Source organism: Sapajus apella, unplaced genomic scaffold, assembly GCF_009761245.1.
Source record: "Sapajus apella isolate SASKATOON/1434 unplaced genomic scaffold, GSC_monkey_1.0 scaffold29, whole genome shotgun sequence".
In the NCBI taxonomy this organism is placed as follows: Eukaryota; Metazoa; Chordata; class Mammalia; order Primates; family Cebidae; genus Sapajus; species Sapajus apella.
The window spans coordinates 13,989,649-14,010,949 of NW_022436969.1; the positions used below are offsets into that span (position 1 = coordinate 13,989,649).

The window sequence follows — 21,301 nt, forward strand, 5'->3', positions numbered from 1 at the left end:
AATATGATACAATACGAATTGTTCCTGCCTCTCTGCATCAGGGTCACTTGCTTCAAATTACCAAATATAATATTTATCAAAATTATGGTTGGGTATGTGTCTCTTCTATTAAGTTGTCAAGCCCTTGAGGTTTGGGAACTGGGTCTGATCCACATTTACTTTTTTTTTTCTTTTTTGGGAGACAGGGTCTCACTCTGTTTCCCATGCTGGAGTGCAATGACATGATCACAGCTCACTGCAACCTCCACCTCCCAGGCTCAAGCAATCTTCCCACCTCAGACTTTTGCATAGCTGGGACTACAGGTATGCACCACCATGCTCAGCTAATTTTTTCTATCTTTTGTAGAGATGGGCTCTTGCTATGTTGCCTGTGCTGGTCTTAAAACTCCTGGGCTCAAGCAATCCTCCCTTCTTGGCCTCCCAAAATGCTAGGATTACAGGCATGAGCCACTGTGCCTGGCCTGATCCACATTTACTTCTATTTCCACTCCTGAGGAAGAATGAGTCATGGGCAAACAGCAGGCCCTCAGTTGGTTACATTGGGTTGAACAGAATTATCATGTAATGAAATAAATTAATTGTAGCTTCATAATTTTTTTAGCTGAGAGAACAGAGTTCTGACAAACATATATGTCATGATATGGATGATTTTATGTTATTTTAAATTTTATTTTAAATAAATAGAGATGAGGTTTCACTATGCTGTCCAGGCTGGTCTCAAACTCCTGGGCTCAAGCGTTCCTCCTGCCTCCGCCTCCCAAAGTTGGATGATTTTCAACAAATGCACATGAAGAAAGTAAGTTGATGCTCTGAGTCTCAGTTCCCTCAGATGTAAAATGCAGAGGATGGGACTGGCTCAAGAATCACAGCTGCGTGGCAGGTGCAGCAACATAACCTTCTCCAAACACAGAAGACCCTGCAAGTTGGTGCAGTGCTGTTCCCTGCCAGCAGCCTCAGACAGCTGTCTCAACACAGGGCTCCAGCAGACAGGACTATGATCAGAGATGGCCGGAAAAAGAAATCTACTGGCCACTGCTAGTTTTCAGCACTCCCCGTTTTGATGAAGGACAGGGTAGAACATGTTAATCCACATGCTCTTCTTATTTGATTGATTTAGGTAATTTCACACTGGACTCAGAAGCTCGCTCTGGCTCCACTCTTTCTTGTGCTGGATGGAGCGTTTTCGGTGGTTTCTCTTTGCCTAAGAAAGGCATTGTGATACCAAAGGCTGTGACGTGCTGTTTGACCAAATGAGTCAGTGACACTCAATTTGGCTTCTCATCAAAAGTATTGCTCATATCTCTATAAAATTTGCATTACAAAGTATTTTGCAGGTCAGAAGTGGTGGTTCATGCCTGTAATCCCAGAACTTTGGGAGGCTGAGGTGGGAGGATCGTTTGAGGCCAGCTGCGTAACATGGTGAGACCCCATGTCTGTAAAAACTAAATTTTTAAAAATAAAATAGGGCTGGGTGCGGTGGCTCACGCCTGTAATCCCAACACTTTGGGAGGCCGAGGCGGGCGGATCTTGAGGTCAAGAGATCGAGACCACCCTGACCAACATGGTGAAACCCCGTCTCTACTAAAAAATACAAAAAAAATTAGCTGGGCATGGCGGTGCATGCCCGTAGTCCCAGCTACTCAGGAGGCTGAGGCAGGAGAATTGCTTGAAACTGGAAAACGGAAGTTGCAGTGAGCTGGGATCGTGCCACTGCACTCCAACCTGGCCATAGAGCGAGACTCTGTCTCAAAAAATAAATAAATAAAATTAAAAACTATTTTGCAGCTCCCATGGTTGCTTCACCATCCTTTCCTTCCAGTACCACTCAATTAGCGCCTTAAAGCCTTTCCTCCAGCTAATGACTTTTCTATTATCACCACCTGGCAAGAGAAATGGGTTTAAAACACACACGCATCAGACACCACTTTGACTGCAGAACTTGTAGTCTTTTCTCTGGAGCCCCAGATACCAATGTGAGAAATTCTTCATTGAAAGGATTAAGTCAGAAAGGTATTTGATTCTATTCTCCAAGGAATTTCACCCAGCGAGGCATTTAGGTTTGGAGTCACCTTAGCTGTCTTTAGTTTCAAGTCAGGGAAGAAAAAAAGGATTTGGGGCCCATTCTGTATATATTTCACAGCTGTTATTTCTGGAAAGTGAAATTCCAAGCTGAATAGTCATTGGCTAATTTTGGAGATTAATCCACACCCTGGGATTACATGTCAAAAGCTTTCTTAAATCCCTGTGAATATTCAGATATATACCATCTCCCTTATCATTTTTATATAATGTCTATGAATTGTTAATGAGCTTTCAGTATACTATAAGTTTTTCCAGTAACATTTCCTTTATGTGTGTAAAACACACAATTCCCCCCGGACAAATGTTAGTTTGGATGTCGGGCCGACTTTGATAGTACAGGGTCACAGTAAAAGCTCTTTGGCAGTGTAAAGCATGGTCAAGCAAAAGCCTTCACAAAAATTATTTTCTGTCAACAATGCACACCAAAATGATTTTTTTTTTTTTTTTTTTGGAGACAGAGTCTTACTCTGTCACCCAGGCTGGAGTACAGTGGTGTGATCTTGGCTCACTGCAACCTCTGCCTCCTGGGTTCAAGTGATTCTCCTGCCTCAGCCTCCGGAGTAGCTGGGACTACCGGTGCACACCACCATGCCCAGCTAATTTTTGTATTTTTAGTAGAGACGGGGTTTCACCATGTTGACCAGGATGGTCTCGATCTCTTGACCTCGTGATCCACCCGCCTTGGCCTCCCAAAGTGCTGGGATTACAGGCGTGAGCCACCGCGCCCAGCCGATAAATAATTCTAATCTTGAAAATAAACTCAATGCATGATTCTATTATGAAATTTACGGATCTTCATAATTTGTGAAAATAGAAGAGTTTTCTCTGCCTTCATAACTATTTTATTTCTCGGTCTTGACTTATAATGGGCTTAATGACTAATTTCTTTAAGTATCTATTTGACAATGACTTTTGGGTGAAACTGAAGATTTTTTTTTTTTTTTTTTGAGACAGAGTCTCACTCTGTCCCCTAACCTGGAGTAAAGTGGCACAATCTCAGCTCACTGCAACCCCCACCTCCCAGGTTTAAGCAGTTCTTCTGCCTCAGCCTCCCGAGTACCTGGGACTACAGAGGACTGCCACCAGGCCTGGCTAATTTTTGTATTTTTAGTAGAGATGGAGTTTCACCATGTTGACCAGATGGTCTTGAACTCCTGACCTCAAATGATCCAACCACCTTGGTGTCCCAAAGTGCTGGGATTACAGGCATGAGCCACCTCACCTACCTGAAACGGAATAATTTTAAACATGTATCGTAAATGTTTTCCTTGAGGATCTAGTCCAGTGTTCAATATATAGATATGAAAGCTTGGGTGCAAGTGAGTGAGTGAATGACAAGTACCCACTAATACCAACACATTGCTCGAGTGAGTTCACCTAATCTTCCTGCAGGCTAGAATTAAGATTTCCATTGACAAATTCAATCTAGGCTTCAGGCCAGAAACCCAACTGAATCCCGATCTGTAAAAAGTATACAATTAACATCATTCTCTCCTTTTAAAGAAAACTTTTTCCTTCTCTACTATTTTATATAATGTTTAAAATTTGACTCGGTAGTACATTTAGATGGTTCAAGAACCAGGAAGAATAAAGGGTGCATAGCGAACCCTTCCTGGTAACTTCCTACCACTTTTGTCTCCTTCTACAAGGCTCCCTCTCAGGGTCAATAGCTTTTCTTAGGTTCTTACATATCCTTCCAGAATTTCATTATGCAAATAAAACAAACACAAACATAAATGCTCTTTTCTTCTCCTCTTAAACAGAAAGACTATTATTAATACAAGTTATTACATAAATGTACCCTATTAAATTTTAAAAGTTTTTTTTTTTTTTTCACTACATATGTATTTTGCCTTCTATGATGACAGAGTCCTCCTGCAGGATGGCCAGCTTCATGGTGGGGGTGGAGCAGCATCCTCTGTAACTAACCTTTTTTTTTCTTTCTTTTTTTTTTTTTTTTTTTATGGTGTTTCGCTTTTTTTGCCCAGGCTGGGTGCAGTGGTGTGTTCTCGGCTCACAGCAACCTCCGCCTTCCAGGTTCAAGCGATGCTCCTGCCTCAGCCTCCTGAGTAGCTGTGATTATAGGCATGCCTCACCACACCTGGCTGATTTTGTATTTTTAGTAGAGACGGAGTTTCTCCATGTTAGTCAGGCTAGTTTCAAACTCTTGACCTCAGGTGATCCTGCCTTGGCCTCCCAAAGTGCTGGGATTACAGATGTGAGCCACCACACCCGGTCTGTAACTAACTTTTCTATGGAGGCCAGTGCATGGACAGGCTCCTGCTGCTCTCAGAGCAAGTTGGGAATAGGATGGTACTGCATCACGTCTCTGCACCTGACCTTAATGAGGGATGTGTGCCCTCATTCATTGCTCTCTGGGTAACCTCTAGGTTCCACATAAATAGATTTGTTAGTAACGTGGGATTGGTTGGACAGCGGCTGCTGAGTGTTTGTATCATCTGTTAGGCTTCAGGGACTCCCATGACGTAAGGGTGCCCAGTGGAAACTTGGAGCCAAACCCTCTTTGGAAAGGGCTCTGATGGAGCCAGGCCCAGCACATGTGCCTTTGAAAGATGTGGCTAAGGACTTAACTGCTACGAGTGGAGGCAGTGTGATTATATGAAGATCGTCACAAATTTACCCCTTTAATTAACCTCCTGATATTCAGGAAGGGCATTCTCAATATTCCCATCATACTTGTCCTCAGTGTCAGACCCAGGAAGCTGCAATCAGATACCAAAAAGGTATAAATGCCAGCAATGTCATCACCAGCGATCTTGGTTCTTGCTTGGGTTGTGGGTTCCCAGCTCTTCAAGGAGAAGGCTGCTTACTGAAGATTCTGTGCTCTGTATCAGCAGTGCAAAGTCAATTAGTGCTCCAGTGAATGGTTGTTTTTTTTTTGTTTTTTTGTTGTTTTGAGACAGGGTCTCTGTTGCTCAAGCTGGAGTGCAGTGTTGTCATCTTGGCTTACTGCAATCTGCTTCCTGGGTTCAAGCAATTCTCTTGCTTCAGCCTCCCCAGTACCTGGGATCACAGGCATTCATTGCCATGCCTGGCTAATTTTTGTATTTTAGTAGAGATAAGGTTTCCTCACGTTGGCCAGTCTGGTCTCAAACTCCTGGCCTCAAGTGATCCACTCACCTTGGCCTCCCAAAACGCTGGGATTACAGGGGTGAGCCACCTCACTAGGCCCAGTTAATGACTTTTTAAAAACATTCCCAGGAAGATATACTAATCCCACCCAGAAGTCAACTCCCAGAGGTGGATTTAACTTGAAGTAAATGAAGATTAAGTTTCAGGGTCTCTCACTACCCAAATCCCTGCAATACCTCATGCCCTAGCTTATACTGCTAATTTATTCATTTATTTTACAGCATGCCCTCCAAGTTTTATGAGCTTCATGCCTACAAAGCCTGAACCTGACCCTGTTTACTGCCATTCCAATCATCAGTTATCTGCTAACTGATTGTCTGAGTTCCAGTTTTACCCAGGACAAATCTTGCTTTCAGAAGTACAGTTCACTATGTTCTTAGTTGTCTACCAATTCTTTTTTTTTTTTTTTTTTTTTTTTGAGACAGAGTCTCACTCTGTCACCCAGGCTGGAGTGCCATGGTGCAATCTCAGCTTACTGCAACCTCCGTTTCCCAGGTTCAAGTGATTCTCCTGCCTCAGCCCCCCCAAGTAGCTGGGACTACAGGTATGTGTCACCACTCCCAGGCATGAGCCACAGTGCCCAGCTTTTGAGTTGCAATTCTCATCTCTGATAAATTAGACTTTAAAGCAACAAAGATCATAAGAGACAAAGAGGGACATTACATAATGGTAAAAGGATCAATGCAACAAGAAGAGCTAACGATCCTAAATATATACGCACCCAATACAGGAGCACCCAGATACATAAGGCAAGTTCTTAATGACTTACAAAGGGACTTAGACTCCCACACAATAATAGTGGGAGACTTTAACACCCCATTGTCAACATTAGACAGATCAACCAGACAGAAAATTAACAAGGATATCCAGGACTTGAACTCAGACCTGGACCAAGCAAACCTAATAGACATTTACAGAACTCTCCACCCCAAATCCACAGAATATACATTCTTCTCAGCACCACATCACACCTACTCTAAAATTGACCACATAATTGGGAGTAAATCACTCCTCAGCAAATGCAAAAGAACGGAAATCGTAACAAACAGTCTCTCAGACCACAGTGCAATCAAGTTAGAACTCAGAATTCAAAAACTAACTCAGAACCGCACAGCTTCATGGAAACTGAACAACTTGCTCTTGAATGTTGACTGGATAAACAATGAAATGAAGGCAGAAATAAAGATGTTCTTCGAAACCAACGAGAATGAAGACAGAACATACCAAAATCTCTGGGACACATTTAAAGCAGTCTCTAGAGGAAAATATATAGCAATAAGTGCCCACATGAGAAGCAAGGAGAGATCAAAAATTGACACCCTATCGTCAAAACTGAAAGAGCTAGAGGAGCAAGATCAAAAAAAACTCAAAGTCTAGCAGAAGACAAGAAATAGCTAAGATCAGAGCAGAACTGAAGGAGATAGAGACACAAAAAACCCTTCAAAAAATCAATAAATCCAGGAGCTGGTTTTTTGAAAAGATCAACAAAATAGACAGACCACTAGCCAGATTAATAAAAAAGAAAAGAGAGAATAACCAAATTGATGCAATAAAAAACGATAAAGGTGATATCACCACAGATTCCACAGAAATTCAAACCATCATCAGAGATTATTACAAACAACTCTATGCACACAAACTAATAAACCTGGAAGAAATGGATAAATTCCTGGACACTTGCCTCCTGCCAAGCCTAAACCAGGAAGAAGCCGAAACCCTGAACAGACCCATAACAAGGTCTGAAGTTGAGGCAGCAATTAAGAGCTTACCACCCAAAAAAAGCCCAGGTCCAGATGGGTTCACAGCTGAATTCTACCAGACATACAAAGAGGAGCTGGTACCATTTCTTCTGAAACTATTCCAAACAATACAAAAAGAGGGAATTCTTCCCAAATCATTTTATGAGACCAACATCATCCTGATTCCAAAACCCGGCAGAGACTCAACAAGAAAAGAAAACTTCAGGCCAATATCCATGATGAACATAGATGCAAAAATCTTCAACAAAATACTGACAAGCCGATTGCAACAGCACATCAAAAAGCTTATCCACCATGATCAAGTAGGCTTCATCCCGGGGATGCAAGGCTGGTTCAACATACGCAAGTCTATAAACGTAATTCACCACATAAACAGAACCAAAGACAAAAACCACATGATTATCTCAATTGATGCAGAGAAGGCCTTTGACAAAATTCAACAGCCCTTTATGCTAAAAACACTCAGTAAGCTAGGTATCAATGGAACGTATCTCAAAATAATAAAAGCTATTTATGACAAACCAACAGCCAATATCATACTGAATGGGCAAAAACTGGAAGCATTCCCCTTGAAATGTGGCACCAGACAAGGATGCCCGCTCTCACCACTGCTATTCAATATAGTATTAGAAGTTCTAGCCAGAGCAATCAGGCAAGAAAAAGAAATAAAGGGCATTCAAATAGGAAAGGAGGAAGTCAAATTGTCTCTATTTGCAGACGACATGATTGTATATCTAGAAGACCCCATCGTCTCAGCCCCAAACCTCCTGAAACTGATAAGCAAGTTCAGCAAAGTCTCAGGATACAAAATCAATGTGCAAAAATCACATGCATTCCTATACACCAGTAACAGACTTAAAGAGAGCCAAATCAAGAACAAACTTCCATTCACAATTGCCACAAAGAGAATAAAATACCTAGGAATACAACTAACAAGGAATGTAAAGGACCTCTTCAAGGAGAACTACAGCCACTGCTCAACGAAATAAGAGAGGACACAAACAGATGGAGAAACATCCCATGTTCATGGTTAGGAAGAATCAATATCGTGAAAATGGCCATACTGCCCAAAGTAATTTACAGATTCAATGCTATCCCCATCAAGCTACCAATGACCTTCTTTGCAGAACTGGAAAAAACCACCTTAAACTTCATATGGAACCAAAAGAGAGCCCGCATAGCCAAGTCAATTCTAAGCAAAAAGAACAAAGCCGGGGGCATCACACTACCAGACTTCAAACTATACTACAAGGCTACAGTAATCAAAACAGCATGGTACTGGTACCAAAACAGAGATATAGACCAATGGAACAGAACAGAGGTCTCGGAGGCAACACAACATATCTACAACCATCTGATCTTTGACAAACCAGACAAAAACAAGCAATGGGGAAAGGATTCCCTGTTCAATAAATGCTGTTGGGAAAGCTGGCTAGCCATGTGCAGAAAGCAGAAACTGGACCCCTTCCTGACACCTTACACTAAAATTAACTCCAGATGGATTAAAGACTTAAACATAAGACCTAACACCATAAAAACCCTAGAAGAAAATCTAGGCAAAACCATTCAGGACGTAGGTGTAGGCAAGGACTTCATGACCAAAACGCCAAACGCAATGACAACAAAAGCCAAAATAGACAAATGGGACCTAATCAAACTCCACAGCTTCTGCACAGCAAAAGAAACAATCATTAGAGTGAATCGGCAACCAACAGATTGGGAAAAAATTTTTGCAGTTTACCCATCTGACAAAGGGCTAATATCCGTAATTTACAAAGAACTAAAGCAGATTTACAAGAAAAAAACTAACAAGCCCATTCAAAAGTGGGCAAAGGATATGAACAGACACTTCTCAAAAGAAGACATACGTGAGGCCAACAAACATATGAAAAAATGCTCATCATCACTGGTCATCAGAGAAATGCAAATCAAAACTACACTGAGATACCATCTCACGCCGGTTAGAATGGCGATCATTAAAAAATCTGGAGACAACAGATGCTGGAGAGGATGTGGAGAAATAGGAACACTTTTGCACTGTTGGTGGGAGTGTAAATTAGTGCAACCATTGTGGAAGACAGTGTGGCGATTCCTCAAGGACCTAGAAATAGAAATTCCATTTGACCCAGCAATCCCATTACTGGGTATATATCCAAAGGATTACAAATCGTTCTACTATAAGGACACGTGTACACGAATGTTCATTGCAGCACTGTTTACAATAGCAAAGACCTGGAACCAACCCAAATGCCCATCGACGATAGACTGGATAGGGAAAATGTGGCACATATACAACATGGAATATTATGCAGCCATCAGAAACGATGAGTTTGGGTCCTTTGTAGGGACATGGATGAACCTGGAAACCATCATTCTCAGCAAACTGACAGAAGAGCAGAAGATCAAACACCGCATGTTCTCACTCATAGGTGGGTGTTGAACAATGAGAACACATGGACACAGGGAGGGGAGCACTACACACTGGGGTCAGTTGGGGGGAAATAGGGGAGGGACGGTGGGGGGTGGGAAGCTGGGGAGAGATAGCAAGGGGAGAAATGCCAGATGTAGGTGATGGGGAGGAAGGCAGCAAATCACACTGCCACGTGTGTTCCTATGCAACAATTTTGCATGTTCTTCACATGTACCCCAAAATGTAAAATGCAATAAAATAAATAAATGGGGAAAAAATAAATAAATAAAAAATAAAAAATAAAAATAAATAAAAAAATAAAAAAAAAAAAAGAGACAGAATCTTGCTCTGTTGCCCAGGCTGGAACACAGTGGTGTGATCAGAGCTCACTGAAGCCTTGTTGTTTGTTTCTTTCAATATTTATTTTTCACTTAGTTTGCAAGGCAAGGAGACTATCTGTGAAATGCTCTGGTCTGTCCTTTGTGGGAGAATGTAAAATAAGGAATGGAGTCGCTAGGACTGATGCTTTCCATGGGGCTGGAGAGAGTTGTTACCTCCAAGAGCACTAAAGGGGTTGCAGGTACCAGAGGAGGCTTATCCAGTACTTCTGGAGAGAAAGCTTGTCTCTGTGCCTTCCATTTTGTTTGAAAGGAGTCCCTAGGACGTAACATCCTCAGGTAAAGGATGTGAATATTTCAAAGCCACCTGGGAAAGCTTTGTCCATTTCCAGTTTGTGAGGATAACTGCAAATGGACAGTATTTCTATTTTTGAATTAACTGGAATTTGAAGGGTTAACAGTTCAGTCATCTCCTAATTTTCTGGAAAGTTTCCATTTTTTAAATTACTTTTTTCCAGATCCACAGGGCACAATGTAAGGAGTCTAATCTCTGAAGTTGAGCTTTGCTTTTGTGAAATCACATTGCTTTTGCTTAATAACACTATCAAGGGCATGTGGCCGGGTTTTTATTCAAGTTGCTGTGTACTTAACAGAATAAATAAATGCTTATGAATTGAATATTTATCTCCCAGAGGCTACTTTGTATCTTTTTGATAATCATCTTTAACTCTAATTTTTTTTAAAGTAGGAAAACACAAATAGGAAACTGTATAATAAATGCATGTATTCAACAAAGGCCTTTAAATTATTCACTTACACATTTTAATTTATGAAAGAAGAACTATTTTTACTAATATTTATTGCAGCTAAAATTTTGCTATTGTTTGTGCATTTCATAGAAAATTTTGAAAAAAATTTTTTTGAGGTGGGGAGTAATTTGTTTTTCAAGAGGAAATTTCCCTTTAACAAGGCAAATTGTGCAACTCTGTAATGACGGAAAAGGGCAGGCAAAGGCAGAGTGATTACTAACTTACTTTTCTATTTTAAAGCTTGTAAATTGATTTTATTTATTTATTTATTTATTGAGACAAAGTCTCACTCTGTCACCTAGCTGGTGTGCAGTGGCTCAATCTTGGCTCACTGCAGCCTCCACCTCCCAGGTTCAAGCAATTCTCCTGCCTCAGCCTCCCGAGTAGCTGGGATTACTGGTGCCTGCTACCACGCCCAGCTAATTTCTTTGTATTTTTGGTAGAGACAAGGTTTCACCGTCTCGGCCAGGCTGGTCTTGATCTCCTGATCTCGTGATCCACCCACTTTGGCCTCCCAAAGTCCTGGGATTACAGGTGTGAGCCACCATGCCCGACGTAAACTGATTGTTTTAAACTTCATTTTTATAAAAATATGTTTCCATCATTCTCATTTTTGTTTACTATAAATTATTTGTCCTCATAATTCATAGCCAGCTTTGATTTTTATTCTTTGGTTTCCAAACTCAGAAGCCCCGAAGAGTTTACATATATAGAAAAATTGTAAGTAAATTCAAAATCATCAAAGACAGCTCAAGATTACAGGTAAAACTCATCATGTGCTCCTTAGAGGCCAGGTACGGTGGCCCACGCCTGTAGTCTCAACACTTTGGGAGGCTGACGTAGGTCAGGAGTCCCTTGAGATCAGGAGTTTGAGACCAGCCTGGCCAACATGGTGAAACCCCGTCTCTACTAAAAATACAAAAAATTAGCTGAGTGTGGTGGCGGGTGCCTGCAATCCCAGCTATTCAGGAGGCTGAGGCATGAGAATCGCTTGAACCCGGCAGGTGGAGGTTGCAGTGAGCCAAGACTGTGCCACTGCACTCCAGCCTGGGTGACAGAGCAAGACTCCATCTTCAAAGAAAAAAGAATAACCTTAGAGAGTTAAGTGGGTTTATCTTATCAGCTACCTCCACAGTGCTAGGCAGCCATCTGATCAACTTTAGAAATAACAGAAAAAAAGAAGAAGGAGGTAGGCCCTCTGGGTGACAGTGACATTCGTGTAGTGTTTATACTGCAACCTAAGGTGCATTTACCACCACTCCTGAAGATAAGAAAATAATTGAGCCAATTAAAAAAGATATTTCAGTTTTACTCTTGGATGCAGGTATTTGCATGCAAGAGTAAAACTGAAATATCTTTTTTAATTGGCTCAATTCTTTTCATACTTCTGCTGTCTATGGCAGATATTTGTGACATATGACAGGAAAGTTCTCAGTTTAGGGGTCACAAGGTTATTGACAATTGCAATAGGATATAGTATGGAAGGAGAAAAAGAGTGCTTATTCTTTATGGAAAGAAAATATGACCCATGTTGGGTACTATCTGCCATTCCAATTCTTTCTTTCGCTTGGTGTCAGAAAACACATTGATGCATTTACTTAAGCTCTCTGGTTTAAAAAATATATATATATAAAGAAAGAAAAAGAAAGAACGAAAGAAAAAGTAAGAAAGGGAAAGGAAGGAAGGAAGGAAGGAAGGAAGGGAAGGGAAGGGAAGGGAGGCAGAAAGGCAGGCACATTAAGGCCTCAGCTCACACGAGGGGTAGAGATGGAAGCCTTCTGAGTTTTAGTTATTTGTAAAAGGCAGAAGTGCTTCTGATCACAAAATCCTGCCATGTTGCGTAAAGTTCGTTGATGGAAGCTAATTTTTACTTTTATCATTCATAGCAGTTACAGACATATATTTGGTATGTAAATATGTTGACTAAAATGCAATACTGCATATAAAATAAACACCCATTTGTATAATAGGATTATAGAGTATTATCATGTAGCATATATATATGCAAGACTGTTTTCTCTTTCCATACATAAAAATTCATCCGAATACACTTCTTCAGTCTTTTGAAAACCCATACAATCTTGTAGATGCCTTCCTTTACTCTTGCATATGGTTGTTCTGTGTGTTTTCACTCGAGGTGAACTTAACGTTGTGTAATGAATTCTGTTAGGTTTCATAAAGATAACATACCACGTGACACGAGGTTCTGGCCAGCCTGCAACGGAGCAGTGCAATTTTACATTCTCTTTCTCCCAAACCGTGTGGGATCGAAGTTTAATGATAAACTCAGGAGCATGGAGAAGATGGTCTTCATTTAACTTGGCATGATATGCCTCGGTTTCTTCTAACTGAAAAAACAAATAAGCAAACAAACATATTACCAAGATACCACTAAATCAAAGTGACTTTTGGGGCTAAAATAACAAATAGAAACCAGAAGTTTTATTTTTCCATTTGGAAGCTTAATTTTGTTTAGATAAAATGCACTCCCTTCTCCCTTTTAAGAACAGATGTAGTTATTTGACATTTAACATTTTAAGCTTAATCAACATCTTTAATTTCTTTTTCCTTTCTTTTTTTTTTTTTTTTTTTTTGATACAGTCTCGCTTTGTTTTGCAGGCAGGCTGGAGTGCACTGCTGCAACCTTGGCTCACTGCAGTCTCCACCTCCCAGGTTCATGCAATTCTTGTGTCTGACCCTCCCTAGTAGCTGGGATTACAGGCATGCACCACCATGCCTGGCTGAGTTTTGTATTTTTAGTAGAGATGAGGTTTCACCATGTTGGCTAGACTGGTCTTGAACTCCTGGCCTCAAGTAATTCTCCTGCCTGGCCTCCTAAAGCTGGGATTACAGGTGTGGGCCACCATACCTGGCCATATTTCACTTCTGTAAGGTGGATTTCTTAAGGTTTTTAAAAAATCATTAATTTCCTTAAAACATAAAATTCCATGGAGTTTAAAACTACTGTTTGCTTTCTTTGACCTACATATTAATATTTTAATGTCTTTCTCCTTGGTTTCTTATGTTTCGTTTCTCCAAAAGACCACATACTTCTTCATTTGAAACAAATCAGCTGGGGCCGGGCGCGGTGGCTCAAGCCTGTAATCCCAGCACTTTGGGAGGCCGAGGCGGGTGGATCCCGAGGTCAAGAGATCGAGACCATCCTGGTCAACATGGTGAAACCCCGTCTCTACTAAAACTACGAAAAATTAGCTGGGCATGGTGGTGCGTGCCTGTAATCCCAGCTACTCAGGAGGCTGAGGCAGGAGAATTGCCTGAACCCAGGAGGCGGAGGTTGCGGTGAGCCGAGATCGCGCCATTGCACTCCAGCCTGGGTAACAAGAGTGAAACTCCGTCTCAAAAAAAAACACGACGCTAAAAAGAAACAAATCAGCTGGGTGCGGTGGCTCATGCCTATAACCCCAACATTTTAGGAGGGTAAGGTGGGTGGATCACTTGAGGTCAGGAGTTCGAGACCAGCCTTGCCAACATGGCAAAACCCCATCTCTACTAAAAAAAAAAAAAATAGAAATTATTAGCTGGGTGTGGTGGCACACACCTGTAATCCCAGCTACTCGGGAGGCTGAGAATGGAGAATCACTTGAACCCAGGAGGTGGAGGCTGCAGTGAGTGGAGATCATGCCACTGCACTCCAGCCTGGGGGATAGAGCAAGACTCCATCTCAAAAAAAGAAGAAACAAATCAATCTATATCTACACACACACACACACACACACACACACACACACACACATACACACGCACACACACAACTTGTGACATGGATTTCCACCTGGTAAGTTATGTTAAACTGTTTTTTCTTACTGTTTTCCTCAGGGACAGTTGTTCTGCCTTTTCTCTAATCACAACTTTCCTTGACTTCTTTTCAAAAGTTTCTTCCTGTTGGAGAGTGGACGTGGCCTGTTTAGAAACCATGGACTGCTTGGATGCCATGGACTGCTTGGATGCCGTGGACTGCTTGGATGCCATGGACTGCTTGGATGCCGTGGACTGCTTGGATGCTGTGGACTGCTTGGATGCCATGGACTGTTTAGATGTTGTGATTCCTTCCTCACTAGCAAGAAGATTCCTCTGGGCTATATAAGCAGCAGCTTCTTTAATTCTTTCTTCCTCTGTATCTGTAATTCCACTGACATGCATTTGACTAAAACACAAAAATGGCAAAATGTATGGATGGCAGTGATAAGATTTTGTGATTTTACTAAGTTCAAAGTACCACACCTCAGACACTATTATCTTGCACCAAAAGAAAATCTGATATAGAAAAACCTGGTAAATCAGAAGCTGACGCTTCATGTACAGAAGTGTTTTTGCTTTAACAAATAACAATAATAATGATAACAGTAACAATAACACCTATTATGGCCCTGGTGCTTTTCCCATATACTATCTTGTTTCATCCCCATACAAACCCTATGAGATAAACTTTTCTTTTTTTTGAAACAGAGTCTCACTCTTGTAGCCCAGGCTGGAGTGCAACGGCACAATCTTGGCTCACTATAACCTCAAGGCTTCCTGGGTTCAAGCAATCCTCCTGCCTCAGCCTCCGAAGTAGTTGGGATTACAGGCCCCTGCCACCATGCCCGGCTAATATTTTTTGTAATTTTAGTAGCAACGGGGTTTCACCATGTTGGCTAGGCTGAGGTCAGGCCGAGCTCCTGACCTCATGTGATCCACCAGCCTCAGCCTCCCAAAGTGCTGGGATTACAGGCGTGAGCCACTGTGACTGGCCGAGATAAATTATTATTTCTGTTTTAGATATATGGTAACAAGGTTCAGAGAAGTTAGATAACTTGCCCAAGGTCGTCTCACTGGTTGTCTTAGTGTGTTTAAATATGATTTTGTTTATGATAAAAGATTATGATTCCTTTCCAGAAAAGCCATATTCAGATGAGATCTAGTTTGTGTGCCTGTGACCCTGATACATGAGTAGGAGCTTGATCTGGATTCTGTCACTTTGCTGACGTAATGCATTGCCTGGAGTTGCTGCAGGTATGAGGTTCCTTATGCCTTCTGGGTTTCTTTCTAAGATAATACATGTTGTGTGTGCATATACTATGTGTGTACCTATACTATACACTAAGAAATTATCAAACTTGTGTAGTGGAAGTGGTGACTTTTATAAATGTGACTTATTATTCGTGATGACAATAGCAAGAGAGTGGTACATCCCAAGTGCAATGCCTAGTGTGGCAGTTTATGATAGAATCTGTGCTGTGATTTATTCATGTTGTTTAAAAATATTTTAATTATTTTAACATATTTCAATGCCTTTTGTTGTAAACCTCCTCAAATGTTTTAGTGAAAGAGTGTATTGATTATATTGAAGGTTTTCTTGAAATTCAGTCTCCTTAGGCCTCTTAACTCAGAATTGTACATTCCAAGAATGATTACTTCAGAATGTAAGCAAATGCTGCCATTGTGTTTGCAAGTTCCTAGCATCTGAATCCATGCAGCGCACATTTGCCGAATGTGGGGTTTCTCATGGAATATTCCTGAAACATCTGGCAGAGAAGATGTGTCCACGTTGTTTCTGACTAAATGTGATGAGTAAATTTTACGTTTTTTCTCTCTCTGTGTAAATAATAATACGCTAATCCCTACTCCAGATGTTAGTAACATGTCCATTATCATTTGCAGGGGAGGAGGAAGAATGAAAGATTTTTAGCTTAGTGTCCTGACATAATGACCTCTCATTCTTTTTTTAACAAGATAGGAAGTGAATGAATTACTAAGTGAATACAAAACAAACCATCAGGAGAATTTGCTTGAAATTCTCTATAGAAGTCAATATATACTAGGGAGATGTGAAATGAGCTTTGTGATCTGTTTCAATTCAGGTAATAATGGATCATATTCAATGCTAGTCTTGCCCCAGGCTGCAAGTAAGAGAACTTTATATTTAAGTTATATATTAAGTATATATTACTTAATATATACTTATATATTTATATAAGTTATATATTTAAGTATATATATTAAGTATATATTACTACTGATACTGGACACGCTGACACAGCTCTAGAGAGCTGAATGAAGTGATAGTCTCCTTGCCTTTTCCATTTACAAAGAAGCGAAACTTCGAAAAAAAACTGCAATTATTTCACATGGCAACTACATTTAAAAAATATGTTAGATCCAAGGCAGCAGGGATATTCTCCTTTAAATAAAAGTCAGGATTTATCAGTTATAACCCTTCCATAATCTGGACACAAAAGCAAAACTGTGAGGCTAACGTGACAGAAGTATACTACTACATAGTAAAAATACATTTAAAATCTCCCAGTACTCTGCGAATCTCTGACAGTCTCAATTCAAAATCTCTTGTTGACACGGTTTACCCAATTTACTGGAGTAAAAGTGGAAATTTCCAGTGCCATGCAGAGGAAATGGTATTTTCCAGAAGCACACTGTGAGTGCAGAGGGCATGTCCATTGCATTGACCAGGCCTACATGGGACTTTCAATTCTTACCCTCCCAGGCATGGGACTTTCAGCAAGTCACTGAGCCATAATTTCCTTATCCAAAACACTGATACATTAACATCTCTGCAGGGTTGTATGGAAGATTTAGCAAGATGGTTTACATAAAGCAACTTGCATGATTCCCAGCAAATAATAATAGACACAGAACAAATGTTCATTTCTTTCCTAACCTCTCCTCATATTAATACTGCCAAAACCACTGTGAAATGTTATTTTCGACACAGTAATAGAGTACAGGCGATGATGCCATATAGATATAATGGAGAACTAGAAAATAAATCCTAGACGATCAATTTTTATTCACATCTTCTGTTATCACAGTTTATTTGGTAAATGATCATTTCTTGAGACTGGCCTGGAAGAGACAAATAGTTTTGTGTGGACAGAGCACAGAGCAGGGAGAAGATGTTAGGAGTAAGAAGCTTCATTTTGTGTCCTGCCAGGTGGAGTCATGCCATTTAGGCTGGTGTTAAGCTGATGCGGTTTTTAAATGATTTTTTGAAAGAGTGGGAAAAATACTGGAGACAAAAGGCTTTACTCCTAGCCTACCATCTCCTATAAGGAATGTGAGTTACATTAAGCTACTGTGAAGCAGCCAAAAGGCTGGGCGTGCATACTTAGCAACAAAAGCATGTTCGTCTGGAAAGTTCACTTAAAAAAATCAGAGATAGCAAAGATATCAGCTAAAAATAGAATGTTATTTATCCCTTTACCTTCCTAATTGGGTTCAGAGCAATTATGACATTAGCCTCTGACATAAGTCAGAAAGGAACTATCAGAGGGCAATGGAAAGAAAAACACAGGCGACAGAAGTAGGTCACCATCAATCACAACAAAATTATTTCCTGACTTCCAAGAGGATCTACTTTTCCATGACATTTGCTCTTAGAGGATGGCCTCACTTTGAGTGTCACCTGAGCTATGGGAATAACTCTCTCTGTTCAAAGGGAAATAAACAGGAGATGAACCAGAAATTCCTGCTCAGCTTTAATCTTGGTGTCCAGGACACGTTTTCCTTTGAATATGATTACTGCTCAAAATTTAAAAAAAAAATGCTTATGTAATAAAGATACAAAATTGGCATCACACACACTTGTGATTTTGTGATAATTTTGTTTGAAGTTTACCTCAAAGTAAATAGCAATTTATTTCCCATCGAACAAGGAATTCAAATTATGATGAGATTTTGCCCCCAATGAATAATAATTAAAACCACACTGACAACTAAGATATTTTTCATCTACCTAACCATATCATCTTGGGTTTTTAAAAAAAGTTCACCCAGGCCAGGTATGGTAGCTCATGCCTATAATTCCAGCATTTTGGAAGGCCAAGCAAGGAAAAACACTTGAGACCATGAGTTCAAGACCAGCCTGGGCAACACAGTGAGACCCCATCTCTACAAATAACTTTGTAAAAAATTAACTGGGCTGGTGGCTCCTGCCTGTGATTCCAGCTACTTGGGAGGCTGAGGTAGGAGGACTAACTGAGTCTTGGAGGTTGAGGTTGCAGTGAGCAACCTGCACTCCAGCCTGGATAACAGAGTGAGAACCTATCTCAAATATATACATATTTGGAGTGTAAGTGGAAATTTCAGGTGCCATGCAGAGGAAATGATATTTTCCAGAAGCACACTGTGAGGGCAGAGGGCATGTCCACTGCATTGACCAGGCCTACATGGGACTTTCATGTATGTATTTCATATATACATAAAATATAACATAATATAATATAATATATATACACAATAATAAAAAATCACCCAATATTTTATAGTTTTTGGAGCTTTATTTTTACTCTGGCTGTCCTGTCAAATCACCAGCACCCCAGAATCCATTTCCCATTCCAGCTAATTCTATAAGCAGTATTAAGTTCTGATCATTCTTGTTTGTCATGCAGCCATCCTATGTGATAGCAAAATTTCTGAAACAGAAGTCCCTTTTAACACAATTAACACATGTCTCTCAGTGCAGGGTTCTAAGCTGCCTCAGATCTTACACAATCAGTATATAGCATATGCTCAATAAAGGTTAGCTGCTTTTACTATAATCTGACAAGTGCTCAATAAATGCTAGCTGCTATTTCTACAATCTGTCCACAGCAATTATGACTAGAATCTGCTGTTCCTATAGCACTTACTATATACTTCCTAATAATTAAAGACAGGAAGGAAAAGCACACTCACCGTCCTGAGAAAATGGGTACCATGTAGTCACTGGGCACATTTTCTTTCTCTTCTCCAGACAGAAGGCTGTGCTTGGCTCTCTTTGGTTTGGGGCTCAACTTGGATGAATAATCATCTAACAGCAGACTAGAATCTGTAAGTCTGAAATAAACCACATAACATCAGACAATAACCAAAAAGGCATTTATAATATTCAAAATACTGATACAGGAAGTTTTAACTGGGGACAATTTTTACTAAATCCTAGATCTCTAATGTTACAATTACCTTTTATATTTAGAATTAGAGTTAGAAATATTTCAAATAATGGACTCTAAACAGACAGAAAAGAAAAACAGTGATAATAATTTTATGGCTATAGTGATTTCATAGCTTTTTCCTCACTTAAAGTTTCAAGGGAAAAGAGTGATGCTTTTATAACAGTTTTAAATGCCCTTTTGTGTTAATGTAATGTTGGAAATTTAGGCAGTCTATCATCTATCTATCTATCTATCTATCTATCTATCTATCTATACATATATATATATAGAGAGAGAGAGAGATGGAGTTTTGCTGTTGTTGCCCAGGCTGGAGTGCAACGGTGCGATCTTGGCTAACTGCAACCTCTGCCTCCCAGTTTCAAATGATTCTCTTCCCTCAGCCTCCTGAGTAGCCGAGATTATAGGTGTCTGCCACCACACCCAGCTAATTTTTGTTTTTAGTAGAGATGGGCTTTCACGATGTTGGCCAGGCTGGTCTCAAACTCCTGACCATGTGATCCGCCCGTCCCAGTCTCCCAAAGTGCTGGGATTACAGGCGTGAGCCACTGCGCCCAATTTAGGCAATCTATATAAATGGTTTTGATACATCGTGCATCCAGATTCTTTGGGGAGATTATTTAAAACGCACACTTTTCTAGATAGGGAGTCCAGGTGATTCTGATGTAGAATGCTTGGTTTACACTGAGACCTTTATGTATTATAGATGACTCCTGCCTTTGAAGGGACATGGGGCTTATCAAATAATAGAGTTAATATATTTTATGGGAACACATGATGCCAAGTGACTCCGTGATTCACAACGGTGTGATAAAGAAGCCTTTGATCAGTTCTGTTTTCCTATGCATACATACTGGTGCAAATGTGCACTTGGAGGCAGTGTTCTATTAAACCAAACAATTGACTAGGGAAGTGGAAAACACCAGAGTAGAGATAGCAGAGAAAAAGGATGAAATGAATAGTCTTAATCTATATAGTGCTGAATGAAATGAAATGCATTTTCATACCAACATAGATAATTTGGCATAAACTTCAGGAGTTCATTGACTCCCTGAAGTCAATCCGTGGACTCTGGGCTAAAAGTCCCTAATCTACACAGTAAGAAAAGACGTTAACAGTAGGAGTCTGTATGGAAATTCTCTACACTATCCTTGTAATTATTTTGTAAATTTGAAACTATTCTAAAAAAAAAAGTTAATATATTTTTTAAAAGCCCCTGGTCTAGAGAATATCTAAAGACAAGGTGAATAGGGGTATTGTGACGTGGGAAAAGCTGCCCAGTTGAAATAGAAAAACCTTCCAAGCCATCCAAACCTTGACCATTTCCTAATCTTTGAAAATCATTTGAAAAAGCAAAAGGGATTACCCAATCAAAGGCAGAAGAGAGGTCAAGCATATACATGGTACAAAATGGTTATATGCCGATTCGAGAAGACAAGTAGCACAGGGCTTTGAGGACGTGTAGGGCAGGCAGGGGCATCTTGAATCCTCTGGGGAGGTCGCATGGAAATGGCCAAACTCTTCCTTCTCCACTGTCTACCCCCACCCCAGGGGGGTATACCTATCTCTTTTTCTATGATCAGCATTAAAACTAAAGGTTAGAACTTTGAATTCAAGCTTGTGGATTGGTTACCAACTGGATGCCAGGGTGACATTTGTTCCTGGCCGGCTGTCCTCGGCAGCAGCAAAATGACTGCATTCTATACCCCAGTAGGTCACAAAGTACAGGCTGTGCTTATACAGATCTAAGTTTAAAGTGGTATTTTCCCCTCACCCCTTTATTCATTTACCATCCAAAATG

The 21,301-nt window shown here is 40.4% G+C and overlaps 1 protein-coding gene across 2 annotated transcripts in view; it reads right to left on the bottom strand.

Annotated features, from left to right (window-relative positions):
• MYOM1 (myomesin 1) overlaps positions 1–21,301 on the bottom strand; it is a 162,986-nt gene that overhangs the window by 114,731 nt on the left and 26,954 nt on the right. For both annotated transcript variants that reach the window (XM_032293278.1, XM_032293277.1), the window contains exons 3-5: positions 19,244–19,384; positions 14,378–14,717; positions 12,743–12,900 (exon numbers count right to left, since the gene is read on the bottom strand). In XM_032293278.1, coding sequence (XP_032149169.1) covers positions 12,743–12,900; positions 14,378–14,717; positions 19,244–19,384 — 639 coding nt within the window. The remainder of the gene's footprint in view (positions 1–12,742; positions 12,901–14,377; positions 14,718–19,243; positions 19,385–21,301) is intronic.